This window comes from Eretmochelys imbricata, chromosome 10, assembly GCF_965152235.1.
Source record: "Eretmochelys imbricata isolate rEreImb1 chromosome 10, rEreImb1.hap1, whole genome shotgun sequence".
NCBI classification, from domain to species: domain Eukaryota; kingdom Metazoa; phylum Chordata; order Testudines; family Cheloniidae; genus Eretmochelys; species Eretmochelys imbricata.
In genome coordinates this window covers 33,065,030-33,085,119 of record NC_135581.1, presented here as the reverse complement: position 1 = coordinate 33,085,119, position 20,090 = coordinate 33,065,030, and the positions used below count along the sequence as shown (strand labels likewise).

Genomic DNA, 20,090 nt, shown 5'->3' with positions numbered 1-20,090 from the left:
TTTTTCATTGTTCTTAAGATCCAAGGGTTTGGGTCTCTGTGTTCACCTATGCAAATCGGTGAGGATTTTTATCAAACCTTCCCCAGGAAAGGGGGTGTAGGGTTTGGGGAGGATTTTGGGGGGAAAGACGTTTCCAAGCGGGCTCTTTCCCTGTTATATATTTGTTAGACACTTGGTGGTGGCAGCAATAAAGTCCAAGGGCAAAAGGTAAAATAGTTTGTATCTTGGGGAAGTTTTAACCTAAGCTGGTAAAAATAAGCTTAGGGGGTTTTTCATGCAGGTCCCCACATCTGTACCCTAGAGTTCAGAGTGGGGAAGGAACCTTGGCAACATCCCACAATGACATTTGCCTTATTCTCAACAGCATCACATTGTTGACTCATTCAGTGGGGGCCCAATTCTGGGTGGGAGCTTTGGGTGACCCTTGCAATACAAGTAAAGTTTGTGATCTAATTTGAATTTGACTGGTACAGAGATTTTGAAGTAGATTTTTGCATCCCATTTCCATAACCACTCCTTTTTATGTATTAAGAGTAAGTGATTTCTCTTCTGTGAACGTTTATTCACTCTGGGGAGCTGCGAGTCCGGGATGACTCTGGGCTGGTTTGGCTCTCTGAGGACAGTGACTCAGCGGGCCCAGTGCTCTGACAGCAGTGCCTCACCCTGGCATCTCTCAGACCCTGGATTTGCAAAGTTTGACAACTGCAGGGGAAGTGTGCTGAGTCCCATGGAGGAGGAGGAGTGGCATTCATTGGCTCCAGAGGCATCTATGTCTCTCCTCTGACTGGAGGGCATTTGCAATGGCGTAGGGCAGGGGAGGGCAAACTACGGCCCGTGGGCCAGATCCAGCCCATCAGGGCTTTCAGTCTGGCCTGCGGGATTGCCAGCCCCATGGTGCAGCAGGGCTAAGGCAGGCTCCCTGCCTGCCCTGTCCCTGCACTGCTCCCAGAAGTGGCCAGTACCACATCCCTGGGGGAAAGGGGGGGCAGAGGGCTCCATGCGCTGCCCTCGCCTTCAGACACCACTCTCTGCAGTTCCTATTGGGTGGGAACAGGAACGGGGAACCACAGCCAGTGGGAGGTTTGTGGATGGTACCCACAGATGAGGGCAGCGCACGATGGAGCTGCCTGCCCCACCCCACAACCAGGAGCCAATGCCGGACATGCTGGCCACTTCCAGGAGGGGCATGGGGCCAGGGCTGGTAGGGAGCCTGCCTTAGGCCTGCTGCGCGCTGCTGCCACCCTGGAGCTGTTCGAGGTAAGCGGCGCAAGGCCAGAGCCCGCACCCTGAATCCCTTCCTGCATCCCAGCCCTCTCCCCTGACCCTTTGAAACCCCTGCCTTGAGCCCCCTGCTACACCCCTCCTGCATCCCAAGCCTCTGAGCCCCCTGCCGCACCCCGCACGCCTTCTGCAACCCAACCCCCTGCCCTGAGCCCCCTTCCTGCACACAGCACACCATCCCACACCCCGCACTCCCTCCCGCACCCCAACCCCCTGCTCCAGCCCTACATTCATGGCCCTGCATACAATTTCCCCACCCAGATGTGGCCCTTGGGCCAAAAAGTTTGCCCACCTCTGGTGTAGGGTCTGGAGGGTGGAGTTGTGAAGATTCTGGAGCTTCAAGGACTGGCATGAGAGAATGATGGAAGAATTCAGTTTGTCATGGATTAGGTATCTACACAGGGCAAATCCAGCATGAATAGCAGGAGGGCTGCAGATCAGGAGTGAGGGGCATTGGCAGAGCTGAGGTCAGAACTGGAGTAGTAGGGGATGCTGCATTTTAGAACTATAGGGCATTGACAGAACTGTGTGTGGAAGCTTTTGTAGCATCTTCCAGCTCTGGGTTTGGGTGTAGTCCTTCGCTTTAGCGAACAGCATCTTCCCCTGCAACCTAAAAGCATATAATAAAATGAGAAGATAAGGAAGAGACCTTTTGTTTTGGTGCCTATATTGTATGAGTCTGTAGCAATATAATACTTAACACACAGCAGAGGTTGTGAGAAAGGGGGGCTTAGCTGATGTGTTGTCTGAAGTGAATGAAGCACAGTGACCATATGATGCACAACTCTATAGGAAAATCATGTTTCAGTGGGTTTTTCTCATCATGGCTGATTTATGCTGAAATAATGTGATAAACTTCTTGGTCTGGCAGCTGTGTCAGAGTAATGTTTGGGAAGTGCTTGATCTTCATGCTTTTGGTGCTGCTTTATTAAAAATGCTTGGTAACAACGTGCTTATCCTCAGTTACATGGAGGGGATCACAGTGGAATTACTTTATCACAACATCCAACACTAAGAGCACTTAGATTCCTAGAGTCCAGGTCATTCCGCTGTTTTGAGAAAAATGAGACACAAAATGTAAAGGAAATTTCGGAAGGCCATGGTATTTTCCCAATAAATACAGTTATAGTATATTCTATTTAGGTTTTTAATAGCACACTGATCACGGTAGTATGTAAGTCCCATCTGGTTGTGCATTAACTGTCATTTGTCATTGCCTTGTGTCATTTGTTGTTTGTTCTCTCATCCTTTCCCCACAAGGAGAAGCATGTGAAGAGGAGTGTCTTGTTTTGATAGTTTTTGTTTGTTTTGTTTGTTATAATATATATGTTGCTTTGTGTTTACAGCAGAGAAGGCAAGGCTAAAGAAATGCACTTTGCACTGGGAGCAGCAAGCGGGGAGGGAGATTTGTGGTAGTCCTTAATTCTTGGTAGAGTTCATTCTGTATTTCTGGACCGTCTCCCCATAGAAAGTTCTGTCTCCAGCACAGACAAGCTTTACTTTTACTGTGGAAAGTTTGGTTGTGCCAGAGGAGTGTAGGTGACAACAATGGTCTTCGTCCCAGGCTTCAGACAATCTTTTCGATACGTTGGGTCCAGGTCATAGAAGATTTTGAAGATAAGGGCTGAGACCTTGATTTGAAATTCTATGGGAAGCCAGTGTAGACAGCGGAGAACAGGTGTGCTGTGCTCGTGTTAGTTTGTGTTGCTGAGGAGATGAAATTAGCTTTTTATTTTTTAGCTTTAAAGCCATATGTATGAGGTGTTGGGATATTTGTGTGAATTTGCTGGCATGCACTGCTCTGGAATATGAGAGAGATCCTGGTTCTGGTCAGCCAAGTGCCTGTATTTGTCAGCTGTCCCTATACAGCAAAGCATTTAAACCCATTTTTAACACTGGGCAAGTGTTAAGTCACATTAACTTCAATAGACTTGAAGCACATGCTTAATCTTAAGGAAGCGCATTGATATTTTGCTGAATGGGCTTGCTAAAGCAGGTGGGGGCTGTGAAAGTTTACCTCTACTAATGCAGCCCATCTCTGATCTGCAGCATCCCCTGGGATGTGAATTTTGGGTCTTCTGCAGTCCTGACAAAACCCTTGTAAACTCTTTGTTTCTCTCAGGCTTCTGGTTGTGTTAGTCTCTCTTAACATCTGGTGACAATTACTAGGTTCTCTACTTACACCAACAAATTTATTTCACTTTTAATTTAACCCTAGTATACTCAGTTCTCCAGAGTTAAAAGGGTGGAGTAATACATTCTTTCCAGTCAGAAGAACTGGACTCCAAGTTGCTTTACAGTCTGTAGGTATTACCCATTGGTCAGTTACCAGAAACTACATAACCCTAGCTGACTAGAGTGAGGCTGTCTTGTAGCTTATACAGGTTTGAGCACATTGTCAATGATTAACGAATAGTAATGCATAACGATCTTGGAAAGGAAATAGAGCAGGGAAGTCATAGTCCCTCCATATGTCCATGATGCCATTGCACCTAGGCCATAGTACTCTTCTGTCTGGACACTTTGGTTGCAGATAGATTATAGATTATGGCAGACTGTAGAGCGTTGGGAGAAGAGCAGCATAAATGTTCAGGGCCTGAAGGAGCTGACTGAGACATTTAGCTCTTACTGGATATAGCTTGACTAAGCAGCAAATATGTGAAGAGTGTAAATGCCAAGGAGGAAAAGGATTTATTTAGGGTGGTACATGAGTAACTGAGGGACACAGTTTAGGAATACAGTATACTTCCATATATCCAAAACCCTGTTGTTTGAACCCCTGCATTAGCCAAATCCTTTCCTTGCCTTCCCGCATGAATCTCATGCTGCGGGACAAGGAAGAGAATCGGATAATGTGGAGGCTCACATAAGGGAGCAGAGACCCCCCCTACCCGGCCCAAACTATGAGGAGGAGGAGGAGCCGCTGGCCGTACGGGAGGTCACCCTGCTACTGGATGGCTCCTGTGGCAGCATAGGGAGCCTTCTGCAGCCCTGCTGTCACAAGAGCGAATGAGTGGGGCTGTTACTGCAGAACTGCAGAGGGCTCCCTGTGCTGCCGCTGGGCTGATGACACCTGATTGCTGCAGGCACTGGGTGGGGGTGAGGCTGTGGTTCTGGTGGATAAAAATCAATGTTTTTTTTAAAAAAATCAAAAAGATTTGGATTTTTTAAAATTTAAATTGGATTTTTTTGATCAAATGCTTTTTGAGGGGAAAAAAACCTATCTAAAGATAGATACATTATAGCTCAAAGATATGTCATCATGGAATAGTGATTATAAATTCTAATTCTGTGGTAAGAGACAATATATTCATCTAATGTTTAAGAAAAGTTTTGTAAATGAATTCCAATAGTTCATGGATTAGGGGTGCAATTTTATGGGGTTCCAGGGGCTTCTGTATAGATTATTTAGGTTAATCTTTCTATCTACCCAATAGGACTCAGTGCTCAGTCTAGAAGATACCATCAGAGGTGCTTAGTTATGCCGTTCTCAAACTGTGGATTTGTGTCTTCAGAGATAACATGCTTGTTAACAGCAGAAATGTTTTAAAATAAATAATATATAGAGGTGAGAAATGACAGACCTCAACCCTATTGTCCCTCTGTAAATTTGTGTACACAGAGGCAATCCCTTACCTCTCTCTAAAAGTGCAAAGTTTCAAAAAGTTCAGTGACTAGAAGATTGTTGGGGGTGGATCTGGACAAGGAGAAGAAGTTTGGAGATAAATGTGAGAAGGGAGGGCCAGGCAATAGAAACAAAAGTGAAACTGTTTGAGCAGCATATTCCAGAAGGCTTGAGGTCTTTCTGAGTGTAGCCTTCATTGATTTGAGATCTACCATATCCTTCTCTCACTAGAAGGGAAAACCTCTAATGGCAGTAGGCTGTAAGAGAGACCCAGTTTGGGAATATTTTAATGAAGTTCCTCTACCTGTGGGTAAGACAGGCATGTGTGCAAAATGCAAACAGCGCAACAAAGAAATGCAAGGCCTGGTTTCCCGAATGACACAACATCATGAGAAGTGTTCCTTCTCAAGAAGAAGCTGCGTTGAAGATGATGAAAGGAACATGTCTGAACGTGCAGGATCTTCAGATTGGTAAACTTTTTTACTTCATACTTCTTTCTTAAGGACTGCCTGTCTTCCTTCTGGACTAGTCTTGAATTCTCATGTTTGAGCAAAAAATGTAGTTGTTACTCTATGATACTATCACTTTAGAAGCAGTTGTGATAAAAAATGAATAGCTGAAATAGGCAGATCTTCCTTTTACAATTTCACCTTTAAAGTAGTACTGAGTGTCAGTGAATGCAATGAGTAATAGTAAATGAGCAGTATGGTAATAATAATTAAATAACTGCATTGAATTATTTTTTTTTAGGAGAATCCATCCTCAACATGCAGGATTCAGAAGGCTATCCACTTTCAAGATCACCATCATTTTCTATAGTTTCAGAGTATTCTGCCAATGATGGTGTTTCTGTCCCATCATGTATGTCACAGTATATCATTACCTGTAGCAAAAAGAAAAAATCTCCATTTCCAGAAACAACCATAGATAAGTTTGTGATAAGAACCAGCCGATTACAAAAAGAGGTAATTAATGAAAAAATTGCAATAAATGGTTTATTTATGCAACAAACTCTCCTTTCCATATGATTGAGAACCCACACTTCACTAACATGGTTCAGTCATTAACCATGGATATAGTCCACCCAACAGAGCAGATGTCGCAGGCAAAGTGCTGGATAAAGGGTATGAAAGAGAAATTGAGCAGTGTGCAAAAGGTCTAGAGGGTAAAATTGTTAACCTGAGTCTTGATGGGTGGAGCAGTGTCCACAATGATCCTGTTGTATGTGCTTGTGTGACAACAGAAGAAGGGAATGTCTTCCTTACAGAAACAATTGATAGATCAGGAAATGCACACCCAACAGAATACTTACAAGAAGTAGCAGTAAAAGCTATAACAAACTGTGGAAAAAAAATTCAGATGTCTAGTACGCAGCTTGGTCACAGACAATGCTGCAAATGTATCCAAGATGAGAAGAAATTATTTAGAAGAGAGTGAAGAGAGTCCCAAGCTAATAAGATATGGTTGCAGTGCTCATTTGTTGCACCTCCTAGCCAAAGACTTCAGTGTTCCAGAAATGAAGGCTAATCTTGTTGAAATTGCAAAATACTTGGGTAACAACTGCTTTGCAGCAGCTGCTCTGAAAAAAGTGGGAGGAACCAAGATGTGCGATGGAACTCAGTAGTGGACTGTTTTGAGCACTAGATCAAGAACTGGCCTAATCTGATGACAGATTGTGAACAAAATCGTGAAAAAATAGATGGCACTGTCACAGCCAGCGTTCTCAACATTGGGCTTAGGAGAAAGGTTGAACACATGCTGAATACCCTGAAGCTTATTTCTGTAGCCCTGAACAAAATGCAGGGAAACAGCTGTTTTATTGCTGATGCTGTTGAAATTTGGAAGGAACTGAGTGAGATCTTAAAAGAGAAATATGCAATGACAAAGTTAAATGACAAGCATTAAAAAAACGAATTGGACAAACACTCTCTGCAGCTCATTTTCTTGCAGATATTCTTAATACTCGGTACCAGGGTCAAACCTTAAGTGCTGAAGAAGAGGAGTTGGCTATGACATGGACATGCAGCAATCCCTCCATAATGCCAACTGTAATAAACTTCAGAGCTAAGGGTGAACCATTCAAGAAATATATGTTTGCTGATGATTTTTTAAAGAAAGTCACACCAGTGAACTGGTGGAAGTCACTTAAGCACTTAGATTCAGAGACTGTTGAGGTGATCATCTCACTTTTAACAGCAGTAGCTTCTTCTGCTGGTGTAGAAAGAATATTTTCCTTCTGTGGACTAATTCATTCCAAACTGAGAAATTGTTTGGGACCTGAAAAAGCAGGAAAGCTTGTTTTTCTTTTCCAGATTACAAATAAACAGGAAAATGAAAGTGAAGATGACTGAGTTAGCTGCAGAAGCCAGTATTTTAAGTTTCTCATGTTGACCTGGCTGACAGTTGATTTAATACTGTGTTTTTGTTTTGTTTTTTAAATATTTCATTTAACTATTTTAGTTAAAAACAATTTTAATAAAAATAAACCTGATTTTAAAAAACTTGAATGTTTAACTAAATTGAAATTGCATATGCTTGTTTTGTTAAAATATTTATTAATGTTTGCTGTTGAAGAAAAATATCCAGAATACATAACGTTGTTGTTTTAGTTAAATAATTTAAGTGTTTGTCTGGTGATGTTCTCCTCCTAATACAGCATGGCAAGAAAATCCTCCAAATATTAATGATTAACCTGTTGAATTGGAGATAGGTCACCTCCCAATGACTTCATAAATATCTGCTTCCATTTCCTTTGGTAAATGAAATAACCAGTCATTGATTTTCTGATATAGCTGTAAAACAAATCTGAAAAGTGTTCAAAATAAATTACTTTAAAAATGTTTAGTGTGTACCTTCTAAAAATGAAACCTACATCTATCTCTGAGTTGTGAAGAATATGTATTAAGGTTATAACAACCAACAAGAATGCACTTTTATGTAGAAATCCATGTTTAAATCGAGTCTTCCTGACTAGTGATTTAAATCATGATTTAAATCAAATCCACCCTGGCTCCTGCCCTCTTCGTTATTCAAACTCCCAATTATCCAAAAAAATCTGCGTCCCCCTTGCTATTCTGATAATGAGGACTATACTGTAATGGGATGGTGAGGACTGAGATACTGGAGAAAAAGACAATCCACCTGAAAATTTGAAGTAGGAAATGTGATTGGGGGGAGGGTGATAGGATGGATTACCTGATGGGTTTTTTCCATCTACAATTCCTGTCAGTTTCTGGAGGAATAAACAATGCCATTGAAACTGCAAGGAGATTTTATTTAGGTTAGAAAATAACTATCCCAGTTTAACTTGACCAGGAAGTTGGGGATAGCACTCCTACACTTGCAAAAGTGCCACTGGATTTTTTTAACTCATTCAAGATGGTCAGTATTTGAAGTTTCACATTTTATCCAAAACATAGCACTGCCTGCAAGCATCATGCTGTGGCAGTGACCACTATGAGGGGAACTTCCAAGGAACTGGCTTTGATTCTAAAGGCCTTGGAAATTTCCTAAGCGAATACTGACCATGCTTAAGAGATCTGACAAGATGACAGGATAAGGGAATCTGAAAGCTCATATACTGTGATACCAGTTGCAAGTTCCCTTGCTTTCTTACAGCTGCATTGTCAAACCTGCGAATAGTATCCGAGTTAATGAGAATGTGCTGGTGAGTTTCAAGTGCAGTAAAATGCAAGAAGTAGTGGGTTTTGGCAGCTTCCTCCGTGAATCTCCCTGTATGCTGGGCTCTTAGCAGCCTCTGCTCATCATGGTTTCCTCGGAGTTTGTGTGGCTCCTAATCACCAAATGGCTTGATGCTGCTGCTTTGTAGGCTGACACTATGGTCTGTGGATTCCCTTTGTGGTATGAGGAAGAGATGTAACACAGGAAACCCTAGTACAGATAAGGCCAACTTTTCTGGGCAGTTCATCTCCTGTATAGAGGGAATACTTGATGGCTTGTTAGCAGTCATGTCTGAGGAGGAGCTGTGTGTCTGGGATTGGGTAGCTTGGTCTGCATGCCGCTCAAGCACTGCTTGAATGTTGCCTTTTAAAAATGTCCTTGAGGCCTGCTGGAAAGAGCCAGGTGTGTGCCCTGCTCTGTGGGGTGAGAAATGAGGACAGTGACTTAGGCCTCATCTACCCTAGAAAATTAGGTCGGCATAACTACGTTGCTCAGGCAAGTGAAAAATCCACTCTCCTGAACAGCGTAGTTAAACTGACCTAAGTCCCCATGTAGACTGCGCTCTTCCATTGACCTGGCTACTGCCTCTCAAGGATGTGGATTACCTGCCCTGATAGGAGAACCGCTCCAGTCGATGTGAGTAGTCCACACTGAAGTGGTGCAGCGGTGCCCCTGCAGTGTTTTAAGTAGACACAATTTTATAGGCTGAATTAAAGTGATGCAAGAGAGATGACTTCCCCTGCTTAGAAAGGCTGTCACCTCTTCTCTTCATCCATACCAGGCTCAGCTGCAGTCCTGTCAGATCTCGTCGGTTAAGCAGGTTGAGGCCCGCGCAGTGCTTGAATGGGAGACTTCTCAGGAATACTTTAGGGCAGTGGTTTTCAAACTGGGTTATGCATCCCCTAAAGAGTATGTGAGCTCTTGTCGGGGGTATGCAAGAAAAATCCTGTAATGGCAGACAATGTGCTTTATTTAGTAAGACTTGGCAATCTAATCATAGGTATATTATGACCCTATCTCAGAAGGGGATACATAGTAGACTACATTATATGGAAAGGGGTACACAGCCTAAAAAGTTTGAAAACCACTGCTTTACGGCTCGTCTACACTTAAAATGCTACAGTGGCAAAAGGGGGTAGTGGTGACACCCGTTGGAGGCTTCCTGACCACCCAAAAGCCCCATCCCTAATACATCATGCTCTAACATGGCACAGCTTGGGGCTGATATGCAAAGTTAGACAAGGCATGTGAGTTAATTCCACTTTGTCTCTGGGTGTCAGGAGCTTTGCTTCCCAAGCTGTTTTTGTGTGTGTGGCTTTTCCTTGCTAGTTCTGAGAGCACTTTCTCACTTACTCTGCATATATAAATGGCCATGGTTCTGTGGCTTGAAATTGCCGTGGGTCCCTCCTCTGCTGGCCAAGCAGGGGTTTCACAGGAAGCAATATATCAGAAAATGAAAAAGCTGCAGCTTGAATTTAACAGTTTTTGTCTTTGGCTGACACAATGCCAGCTATTAATTAAAGATATTAAGACCAAATGTTATACAGATCCAAAAATAACCTTGGAATTGATTGATGATGATTTATTCCTTGTGCTTGGGAGAGAGAGAGGCAGAAGATGTGACTAGGCCAAGAATTATAAATATTTGGGGTTTCCAGAGAGATCCAGCACTTGTGTGTGGGGGCAGCATTCTGTTTGTGTATATTGGGTGAATAGACTCTCAGGACTTGCTGTTTGTAAACCTGATGACAGAAGTTGACTTGAGAATGGGAGGAAAATGCCAGCGGATTGTTTTTCCTTTTGGGTCACAGGAGGCAGTGACTGGGCAAAGCTCCTCTCATATTCCGTGATTCCTAAGTGTGGGTGTATTTGCAGATTTTTTTGTTTGTTTGTTCGTTCGGCACCACAGGGTTAAAATGTCAGATTGTAAAGTCCAGGCTGGCTCAGGCATTGCCTGTGTCTCTTCCTGAGCTGACCCTTCTCTTAGCCCTGGTCTACACTAGGACTTTAGGTCGAATTTAGCAGCGTTAAATCGATGTAAACCTGCACCTGTCCACACGATGAAGCCCTTTATTTCGACTTAAAGGGCTCTTAAAATCGATTTCCTTACTCCACCCCTGAGAAGCGGATTGGCGCTTAAATTGGCCTTGCCGGGTCGAATTTGGGGTACTGTGGACACAATTCGACGGTATTGGCCTCCGGGAGCTATCCCAGAGTGCTCCATTGTGACTGCTCTGGACAGCACTCTCAACTCAGATGCACGATTGTTTGCCGTTGCTCTGACGCAGGGAGGGGCGACTGACGACACGGCTTACAGGGTTGGCTTACAGGGAGCTAAAATCAACAAAGGGGGTGGCTTTACATCAAGGAGTATTTCAGGCAGGACTTCACGGAGGGTTCCAATAAGAAATGGTGCACCTAAGTTATTGTTCTTATTGGAACAAGGAGGTTGGTCTGGCCTCTGATAGATATGTGGCTAGATTTACCTCGCTGCACCTTCTCTGTGAGTGACTGCAGTGTGACCTAGAGGAATGAGTCCCCTAGACCTGGGGGGGCGGGGGGTGGAGGTGGGGGGTTTGCAAATGAGTACAAAAGAAATCTGGTCTGTTTCTTGTTTTGATCCACTCCATCTATCTTTTACATCTTTGGCTGGCAGCAGACGGTGCAGAAGGACTGCACGCCATCCACATCTCATGGCTGCTCGGCAGAAGATGATGCAATAGGACTGCTAGCAATCCGTATCACCTGCCTGCTCACCATAAGACGGTTCAATAGGACTGACTGCAGGACTAAAGAGAATGACTGGATCAAGTCACTCCAAATTTAGTCCCTGCGCCCATGTCTGTCCAGGAGCTCCTGATCGACCTCACAGAGGCGACCAGGAGCACCTCGGACATGACGATGACGGCTTGCCAGTCCTACTGTACCGTCTGCTGCCACCAGGCTAGGGGTTGCTGCTGCTGTGTAGCAATGCAGTACCACGTCTGCCAGCACCCAGGAGACATACGGTGACAGTGAGCTGAGCGGGCTCCATGCTTGCCGTGGTATGGCGTCTGCACGGGTAACTCAGGAAGAAAGGCGCAAAACGATTGTCTGCCCTTGCTTTCACGGAGGGGAGGGAACGGGGGCTAAACGATATGTACCCAGAACCACCCGCGACGACGTTTTAGCCCCATCAGGCATTGGGATCTCAACCCAGAATTCCAGTGGGCAGCGGAGACTGTGGGAACTGTGGGATAGCTACCCACAATGCAACACTCCGGAAGTCTCCTCTAGCCTCGGTACTGTGGAAGCACTCCGCCGAGTTAATGCAGTTAATGCACTTAGAGCATTTTCTGTGGGGACACACACACTCGAATATATAAAACCGATTTCTAAAAAACCGACTTCTATAAATTCAACCTAATTTGTATGTCTACACTATGAAATTAGGTCGAATTTATAGAAGTCGGTTTTTAGGAAGCGATTTTATACAGTCAATCGTATGTGTCCCCACTAAACACATTAAGTCGGCGGAGTGCGTCCACAGTACCGTGGCTAGCATTGACTTTTGGAGTGTTGCACTCTGGGTAGCTATCCCACAGTGACTGCAATCTCCACTGCCCATTGGAATTCTGGGTTGAACTCCCAATGCCTGATGGGGCAAAAACATTGTTGCTGGTGGTTTTGAGTGCATGTCGTCAGTCACCCCTCCCTCCGTGAAAGCAATGGCAGACAATCGTTTCGCCCCTTTTTTCTGTGCAGACTCCATACTGCTGTCAGCAGACAGTGCAGTAGGACTGCTAACCGTCGTCATCCACCACTTCCACTGCAACTCTGCTCTCCTGCTCTCCTCATGCCATGAATCCACCTCGCAGGTCCTCTCGTCGTTCTGTATAAATATCTATTCTCATGGCATCCATCGTCATCCACCGCTTCCGCTGCAACTCTGCTCTCCTGCAGACGCCATACCATGACAAGCATGGAGCCCGCTCAACTCACCGCTGCTGTTTTGAGCATTGTAAACACCTCGCGCATTTTCCTGGAGTATGTGCAGAACCGGGCTAAGAGACGCCAGCATGAGGGCGATTTTGATGAGGACGTGGACACAGACATTCCTGAAAGCATGGGCCGTGGCAGTTGGACATCACGGTGGCATAGGGCTGGTTGATACAGTGGAACGCCAATTCTGGGCCTGGCAAACAAACACAGACCAGTGGGACCGCATAGTGTTGCAGGTCTGGGATGATTCCCAGTGGCTGCGAAACTTTCGCATGCATAAGGGCACTTTCATGGATCTTTGTGACTTGCTTTCGCCTGCCCTGAAGTGCAAGAATACCAAGATGAGAGTAGCCCTCACAGCTGAGAAGCGAGTGGCGTTAGCCCTGTGGAAGCTTGCAACACCAGACAGCTACCGGTCAGTTGGGAATCAATTTGGAGTGGTCAAATCTACTGTGGGGGCTGCTGTGATCCAAGTAGCCAACGCAATCACTGAGTCGCTGCTATCAAGGGCAGTGACTCTGGGAATTGTACAGGTCAGAGTGGATGGCTTTGCTGCCATTTGCTGCCAATGAGGTTCCCTAACTGTGGTGGGGCGACAGACGGAATGCATATCCCTATCTTGGGACCGGACCACCTTGGCAGCCAGTACGTAAACCGCAAGGGGTACTTTTCAATGGTGCTGCAAGCACTGGTGGATCACAAGGGATGTTTCGCTGATGTCAACGTGGGATGGCCGGGAAAGGTACATGACGCTCACGTCTTTAGGAACTCCAGGCTGTTTGAGCAGCTGCAAGAAGGGACTTAATTCCCAGATCAGAAAATTACTGTTGGGGATGTTGAAATGCCTATAGTTATCCTTGGGGACCCAGCCTAGCCCTTAATGCCGTGGCTCATGAAGCCATACACAGGCACCCTGGACAGTAGTAAGGAGCAGTTTAACTATAGGCTGAGCAAGTGCAGAATGGTGGTAGAATGTGCATTTGGATGTTTAAAAGCTTGCTGGCGCAGTTTACTGACTCGGTTAGACCCCAGTGAAACCAATATTCCCATTGTTATTGCTGCTTGCTGTGTGCTTTGTTTGTGTGCTTGCTCTCCTCATGCCATGAATCCACCTCGCAGGTCCTCTCGTCGTTCTGTATAAATATCTATTCTCATGGCATCCATTGTCATCCACCGCTTCTGCTGCAACTCTGCTCTCCTGCAGACGCCATACCACGACAAGCATGGAGCCCGCTCAACTCACCGCTGCTGTTTTGTTTGTTTGTGTGCTTGCTGTGTGATTTGCTCACAATATCTGAGAGAGTAAGGGGGAGACTTTTATGGCGGGGTGGGAGGTTGAGGCAAATCTCCTGGCGGCTGATTATGCACAGCCAGACACCAGGGTGATTAGGAGAGCACGGCTGGGCGCCCTACGCGTCAGAGAAGCTTTGAAAACCAGTTTCATGACTGACCAGGCTACGGTGTGACAGTTCTGTTTGTTTCTCCTTGATGAAAACCTGTCCTCTTGGTTCACTCTACTTCCCTGTAAGCCAACCGACCTCCCCCCTTTGATCACCGCTTTCAGAGGCAATAAAGTCATTATTCTTTCAAAATCATGCATTCTTTATTAATTCATCACACAAATAGGGGGAAAACTCGCAAGGTAGCCCAGGAGGGGTGGGTGAGGAGGGAGGCACTGGGTGGGGTGGTGGATGAGGTGAGGAGGGAAGGACAGGGCCATACTACAGTTCAGAACTTATTGAATGCCAGCCTTCTGTTGCTTGGGCAATCCTCTGGGGTGGAGTGGCTGGGTGCCTGAAGGCGCCCCCCCCCCCCCCCCCCGTGTTCTTGTGCGTCTGTGTGAAGAGGATATGGAACTTGAAACTTGTGGAGAAGGACAGGTGGGTATACAGGGGCTGCAGCAGCGGTATGTGCTCCTGCTGCCTTTCCTGCAGCTCGGCCAGATGCCTGAGCATGTCAATTTGCTCCCCCCATTAGGCTCAGCATTGCATCCTGCCTCCTCTCAGTGTGCTCCTCCCTCCTCTCAGCATGTTCATTTAACGCTTTCCTGGACTCTGCCATTGTTTGCCTCCATGCATTCTGCTGAGCTCTTTCAGTGCGGGAGGACTGCATGAGCTCTGAGAACACGTCATCGTGAGTGTGTTTTTTCCGCCTTCTAATCTGTTCTAGCCTCTGGGATGGAGATGATAGGGGGAGCTCAGAAACATTTGCTGCTGCAGGAGGGAAAAAAGGAAGAGTAGTATTTAAAAAGATACATTTTAGAGAACAAAGGGAAAACTATTTCACACTGAATCAAGTGATTCACATTACATAGCACATGTGCTTCACTCCCCTCTCCCCCCACCGCGTGGCTAGTATCAGGGAAGATCCCTCTCAGCCAAACACGAACAGCTCAGCATGAATGGGTCTTGCCCCACCGTGTGGCAAAGGCTTTGGAAGTACCTCCAGGAGAGCTTCATGGAGATATTCCTGGAGGATTTCCGCTCCATCCCCAGACATGTTAACAGACTTTTCCAGTAGCTATACTGGCCACAAATGCATTCCAAGTCTTCAGGGCAAATTAATCATTAAACACGCTTGTTTTTAAATCCTGTATTGTATTTACAAAGGTACACTCACCAGAGGTGCCTTCTCCGGCTTCATGGTCTTGGAGCCCGCGTTGGGAGGGTATTTACTCTAGGGTCATGAACAGTTCCTGGCTACCGGGGAGAAGGGATTCTCTGCTTGCCTGCTGTGTGCTATCCTCAACCTCCTCCTCATCTACAAAATCCTCATCCCTGTTGCGTGAGACTCCCCCCTTGCAGGTGTCCACGGACAGTGGTGGGGTAATGGTAGGGGGCCCCTCCTAGACTTGCATGCAGCTCATCATAGAAGCGGCATGCATGGGGCTCTGACCCGATGCGACCGTTTGCATCCTTTGTTTTTTGGTAGGCTTGCCTCTGCTCCTTAACTTTCACGTGGCACTGCTGTGTGACCCTGGTGTAGCCTCTGTCCATCACGCCCTTGGAGATTTTGGCAAATATATTGGCATTTCGTCTTTTGGAACGGAGTTCTGTCTGCATGGATTCTTCTCCCCATACAGCGATCAGATCCAGTACCTCCCGTTCGGTCCATGCTGGAGCTCTTTTGCTATTCTGGGACTGCATGGTTACCTGTGCTGATCAGCTCGCCACGCTGGCCAAACAGGAAATGAAATTCAAACGTTCCCAGGGCTTTTCCTGTCTACCTGGCCAGTGCATCTGAGTTGAGAGGGCTGTCCAGAGAGGTCACAATGGAGCACTCCGGGATAGGTCTTGGAGGCCAATACCGTCTGTCCACACGACCCCAAATTCAACCCAGCGAGGTCGATTTTAGAGCTCATCCCCTCGCCGGGGAGGAGTACAGAAATCAATTTTAAGAGCCCTTTTAAGTCGACAAAACAGGCTTGGTTATGTGGATGGGTGCAGGGTTAAATCGACCTAACGCTGCTAAATTCGACCTAAACTCGTAGTGTAGACCAGGGCTAAGTGTGATGGACTGGTTCACCATATACTGAACTCTCCAGTTCTTAAATCCTCATTCATGTGGGCTTTTTCTTCATTTTCTTGGATCAGTCCAACAAATGCATTGGAATGACAGCTACAGACTTTTGCTTGAACAATGAGGCAGAACTGTGTGTGATACAGCAGTTACGGGTGGAGGAGGTATTCAAGTGCATGAGAGCTATTCACAGGCTCTTTAAGGACAGAACTAATTGAGTAATAATTGGGGGTTCTGGCTGGAAAAGTGCATCATGTCTTGGAACTGTTTTTGAATGGGAGACAAGGTAAGGGACTATTTGGGGTTGATAACTGGCTCAGCATAGGGTCTGAGGCGTAGGGAAGCAGCAAAGCTGCTTACCCTTTGGAAGGGCGACAGTAATGCTGAGAGCTCTGGTTTTGATGCATTTGGATTGAGAGATACCTTGGTCTTTTCAGAGCTTCAGAATGGCAGATACTAAATGTCTGTGTGTGTTTTAGGGGTGTTAACTGTATGTTGGTAGTCAGCATCATCTGCTAGGTTGGTTAGGGTCAGCATCAGCTGACCTTGGAAGGGACTTGGATCAGCCAGACAACAACTGGAGGACTATGGGACATGTTTGTGAAGGGTAAGGGGTGTAAGTTGTATCAGGTACTATGTCGAGGTAAAAGCAGCAGCCTGGAAAGGGTTAAGAGATTTCTGCCTATTACATGGCTGGAAGAGGAAGCTGGATCCGAAGGGGTACCAGGGGAGGGGTGTGTGGTGGTCACACACACACACTGGTAGAGGCAGCAAGGTTCTTGGGATCTAATCAGCAATTTTGGTTGGATAGTTTTATTTTGTTTGTACCTGTTGTTGTAAACAATAAATAATGAATGGGGCCCAGGGGTAAGGGCCTTTATAACAGACTTAAACCTGGAGTTTGCTTTGCTTCCTCGGCTGATGAAACAGCCTACAAAGGCAAAAAAGAGTTTTTGTAAAAGCCCAGAATTGTCTGCTGTTGCCGCCCGCTCCTGGCTTTTGTAGCTTGACCAGGTTCTCTCCCTGGCCCTAAGGAAACTCTGCCACTCGCAGTGTGGGGCGAGCTGCAGCTTAATACTGGGCTGGAGTGGCGAAGGGTGGAAAACCACCCATCCACTTGCCAGAGCATTCTTATTCCATTTTGTATCCATTGTCATGGAGGAGGTGAATTAATATACCCTCCTCTGCCTGATAATTTCCCCTCAGCCCCAGGCTCAGGACCGCTCAATCCTGGCAAGTGGAATGCAGCAGAGTTTGCTGCTCATTAGGTGTAAAATATACAGTGGAAACTTGAAGGAAATAAAGTCTGGAAATCGCTTCTGTGTGTTACAGGGCCTGTTGGATCTCAAGCTTTCTGAAAAGGGCCTTTTGAGGTTCTCGTACACCATCATTTTCCTGTGGAACTGGCATAACCCAGTCCACCTGAAACCAGCCTGAATATGTGGTTATGTGGCTGCATGCACGTTCGCCCACCTCTGAATATATTTGCCTTGCCTTCTACATTGGAACATCGTTTTAGCACCATTTCCTTTTGTCTTCACAACATAGATAATCACACTGAGCACTAATATAAGACAGTGCTTTGTATCTGCCAAGTGCTGCAAATGTTGGTTAGTAGCCAGTGTTTGTTTTCGTTTCATTCTCTGCCAAACGGAAGAGGGTCTCCTGTGATGTACTTTGCTAAGTCAGACAGGCAAGGCTATGACAAAGGTGGCAATTCCTGTGTTCCTAGTGGAGCTAGTGGAATTTGCTGTCTTTTATAGCTTTTTGGGTTATGACTCTTGCTTCTGATAGGACCCTGAGAGGCAGCATGTGCTGTTTAGTCCTAAAACTGGCTCTGCCGGGGTGTGTGATTCTGGCATTCTGACCAGTAGCTACACTCTGCCAAAGGAGGCATCTTTGAGAGCTCAGGATTGAATGTTTACTGCCGGTATCATAAACCAGCAGGTGTATGGGCCAAATTGGAGTAGAATTCTATAGGGGGTGGTCAAATGGGATGTAACCAGGAGTAATGAAATGTAACTGAGCAAAGGAAAACAGATTTGATAGGAGGAAAACTTTCTGTCAGTAAAATATAGCAATAGCAAGTCTCAGAGCCTGGGTCAGTTTACTTGGGCTTGTGCTATGGGGCTAAGCAATGCGATGTTTTGGCTCAGCTCTGCGACCTTCCCCCCCCTTGCTGGGTCTCAGAGCCCAGGCTCCGGCCAGAGCCCGATCATGTGGGGATTGAACACTCAACTGGACAATGCATAGGACAGTGTACCTTAGGGAGCAATCCTGCATTAGCCCTCGGGAAAGGGAATTGTGACCTTGATAGAGCTTTCCTATCTCTAATATGTGTGAGTTAGACTAAAACCGCTTGAATTGCATCTTCTAGGAAGAGGAATCACATGTCTTCAGAGAGCAGCCCTCCATTTCCCAGTCCCCCGGCACAACTTAGCCGCCTTCAGCGTTCTTGCTGGGCAGAAGTTCAGTACCCAGGCAGCTGAGAACAAGGAAGAGGAGCCCCTGCACACCATCATCAGCAATACAGAGAATGTGAAAGGTGAGCAGAGGCCGGGGATATCACGGGAAGGAAGTCTCTTGGGGTGCGTTGAAAACCCAGTGAAATGGCACTGCCTTGGCAAAACAGTGCCTAACTGGGAGGGCGGGAGCTTGGGGCTATCTCCCAAGGTACCTTCCCCACCTCTGGAGGGGGAGAGGTGCAGGTGTTTGTCATCCCATCAGTTAGAATGGCTTTTGGGTTGGACTTTCGAGACTTGTGGAAGGAAGTTGTCATTGATGCTTCAATAAGAGTAAATTCTTGGAGTCTCATGGTCAAGGACTTCTAGGTATCCTAGCAAAAATAAAATCACCAGAATGAACACCACAACATAAAATCTCTAGCAAAGTAGTAAATACAGAGTAAAGAATAAAACAGCAGGAACAGGTTCACCCCTGTACCCTCTCAATATCTCGCTGGAAGCATGAACCTGTTGAGAAATAAAACTAAAGAGTGAGATAGACGCACCTCTATAGTTGCAGTCTGGCAGAAGCCTGCAGTGTGCTCTGGTGGATGTAACTTTCGTGTGTGTAGGCAGGGGGTTCCAAAGGACCTGCCTCTTGCCTGCTGTTGCATCTGTTGTTACACAGGTGAACTGTGTGTGCCCAGCTCATTGCTTGTGATGATGGAGATCTCTGATTAAAATCATGCTGTCATCCCTTTAGTTAGAACTAATTGCTTTGCCTGCCTCCAAGCAGAGCTGCTTTAAAACAAAGTCATGTGAGTTATCTGAACACAGAAATAGCATCTTAAACTCAATATTCCAAGGCCTTTTCCATACACCTTGTATTTTTGAAGATCCAGGGCTATGAAGCCCTTAAATGAACTTGTTCCCCCTGCACCCATCATCTTGCCCTCTGGGGTCAGAGAATCTGGGGTTTTGTCTGCAAGCAGCTGCAGACATGTGACAGGTCACGGGTAACTTTGACTGTGCTGGTAGTGTCTTAAGTGTGTCTAAGATAGGAAATGCCAAAGATCAGGCCTTTTAAAAAGAGCCTGAAAGAGAGCCTATTGAGAGAAGCATTTTGTAAAGTGTTATTCTCTTTGAGCCGCTGTTGTCATTGAGAAAGATTAAGTACATTAATCAGCGGGGTGTGTGCAGTATCAAGGGTGCTTCAGCAGAGAGGTGCCAGAATAACACAATGGCTTCTTCTGTTTTACTTAGAGTATGCTTTTTATGTTGGGACCTTAGAGTGCTTGTTGAAAGCTCTTAGAGTGGGGTGTTTGCAGATAGCTCCTTTAAATGTTGGAGCTCCCTTTCCCCACCAGCCTCTATTTGGTACAACAGCGAGGGCTCACATCTGGCGGGGTGTGGTGCTCTAAAAATTAGAGGGGGGAGGATTGGCTACGAAGCAGGGGAGGGCATTTTTAGAGATGAAGATTTGGGGATTGGATGGCTCCATGGATCAGGAATGGAGTGTAATTTTTCACTTCGAGGTCACTGATTCAGCTTCAGCCCAG

At 46.0% G+C, this 20,090-nt stretch overlaps 1 protein-coding gene and 1 long non-coding RNA gene across 2 annotated transcripts in view; both read left to right on the top strand.

Moving 5' to 3' along the window:
• TRAP1 (TNF receptor associated protein 1) overlaps window positions 1–20,090 on the top strand; it is an 80,023-nt gene that overhangs the window by 3,217 nt on the left and 56,716 nt on the right. The window contains exon 2 of the mRNA XM_077827627.1: window positions 18,465–18,632. Within this exon, the coding sequence (XP_077683753.1) occupies window positions 18,465–18,632 (168 nt within the window). The remainder of the gene's footprint in view (window positions 1–18,464; window positions 18,633–20,090) is intronic.
• LOC144270824 (uncharacterized) lies at window positions 4,003–7,746 on the top strand. Its single transcript, XR_013347254.1, has 2 exons — window positions 4,003–5,376; window positions 5,657–7,746. It is a non-coding gene; the product is annotated as an uncharacterized LOC144270824 (long non-coding RNA).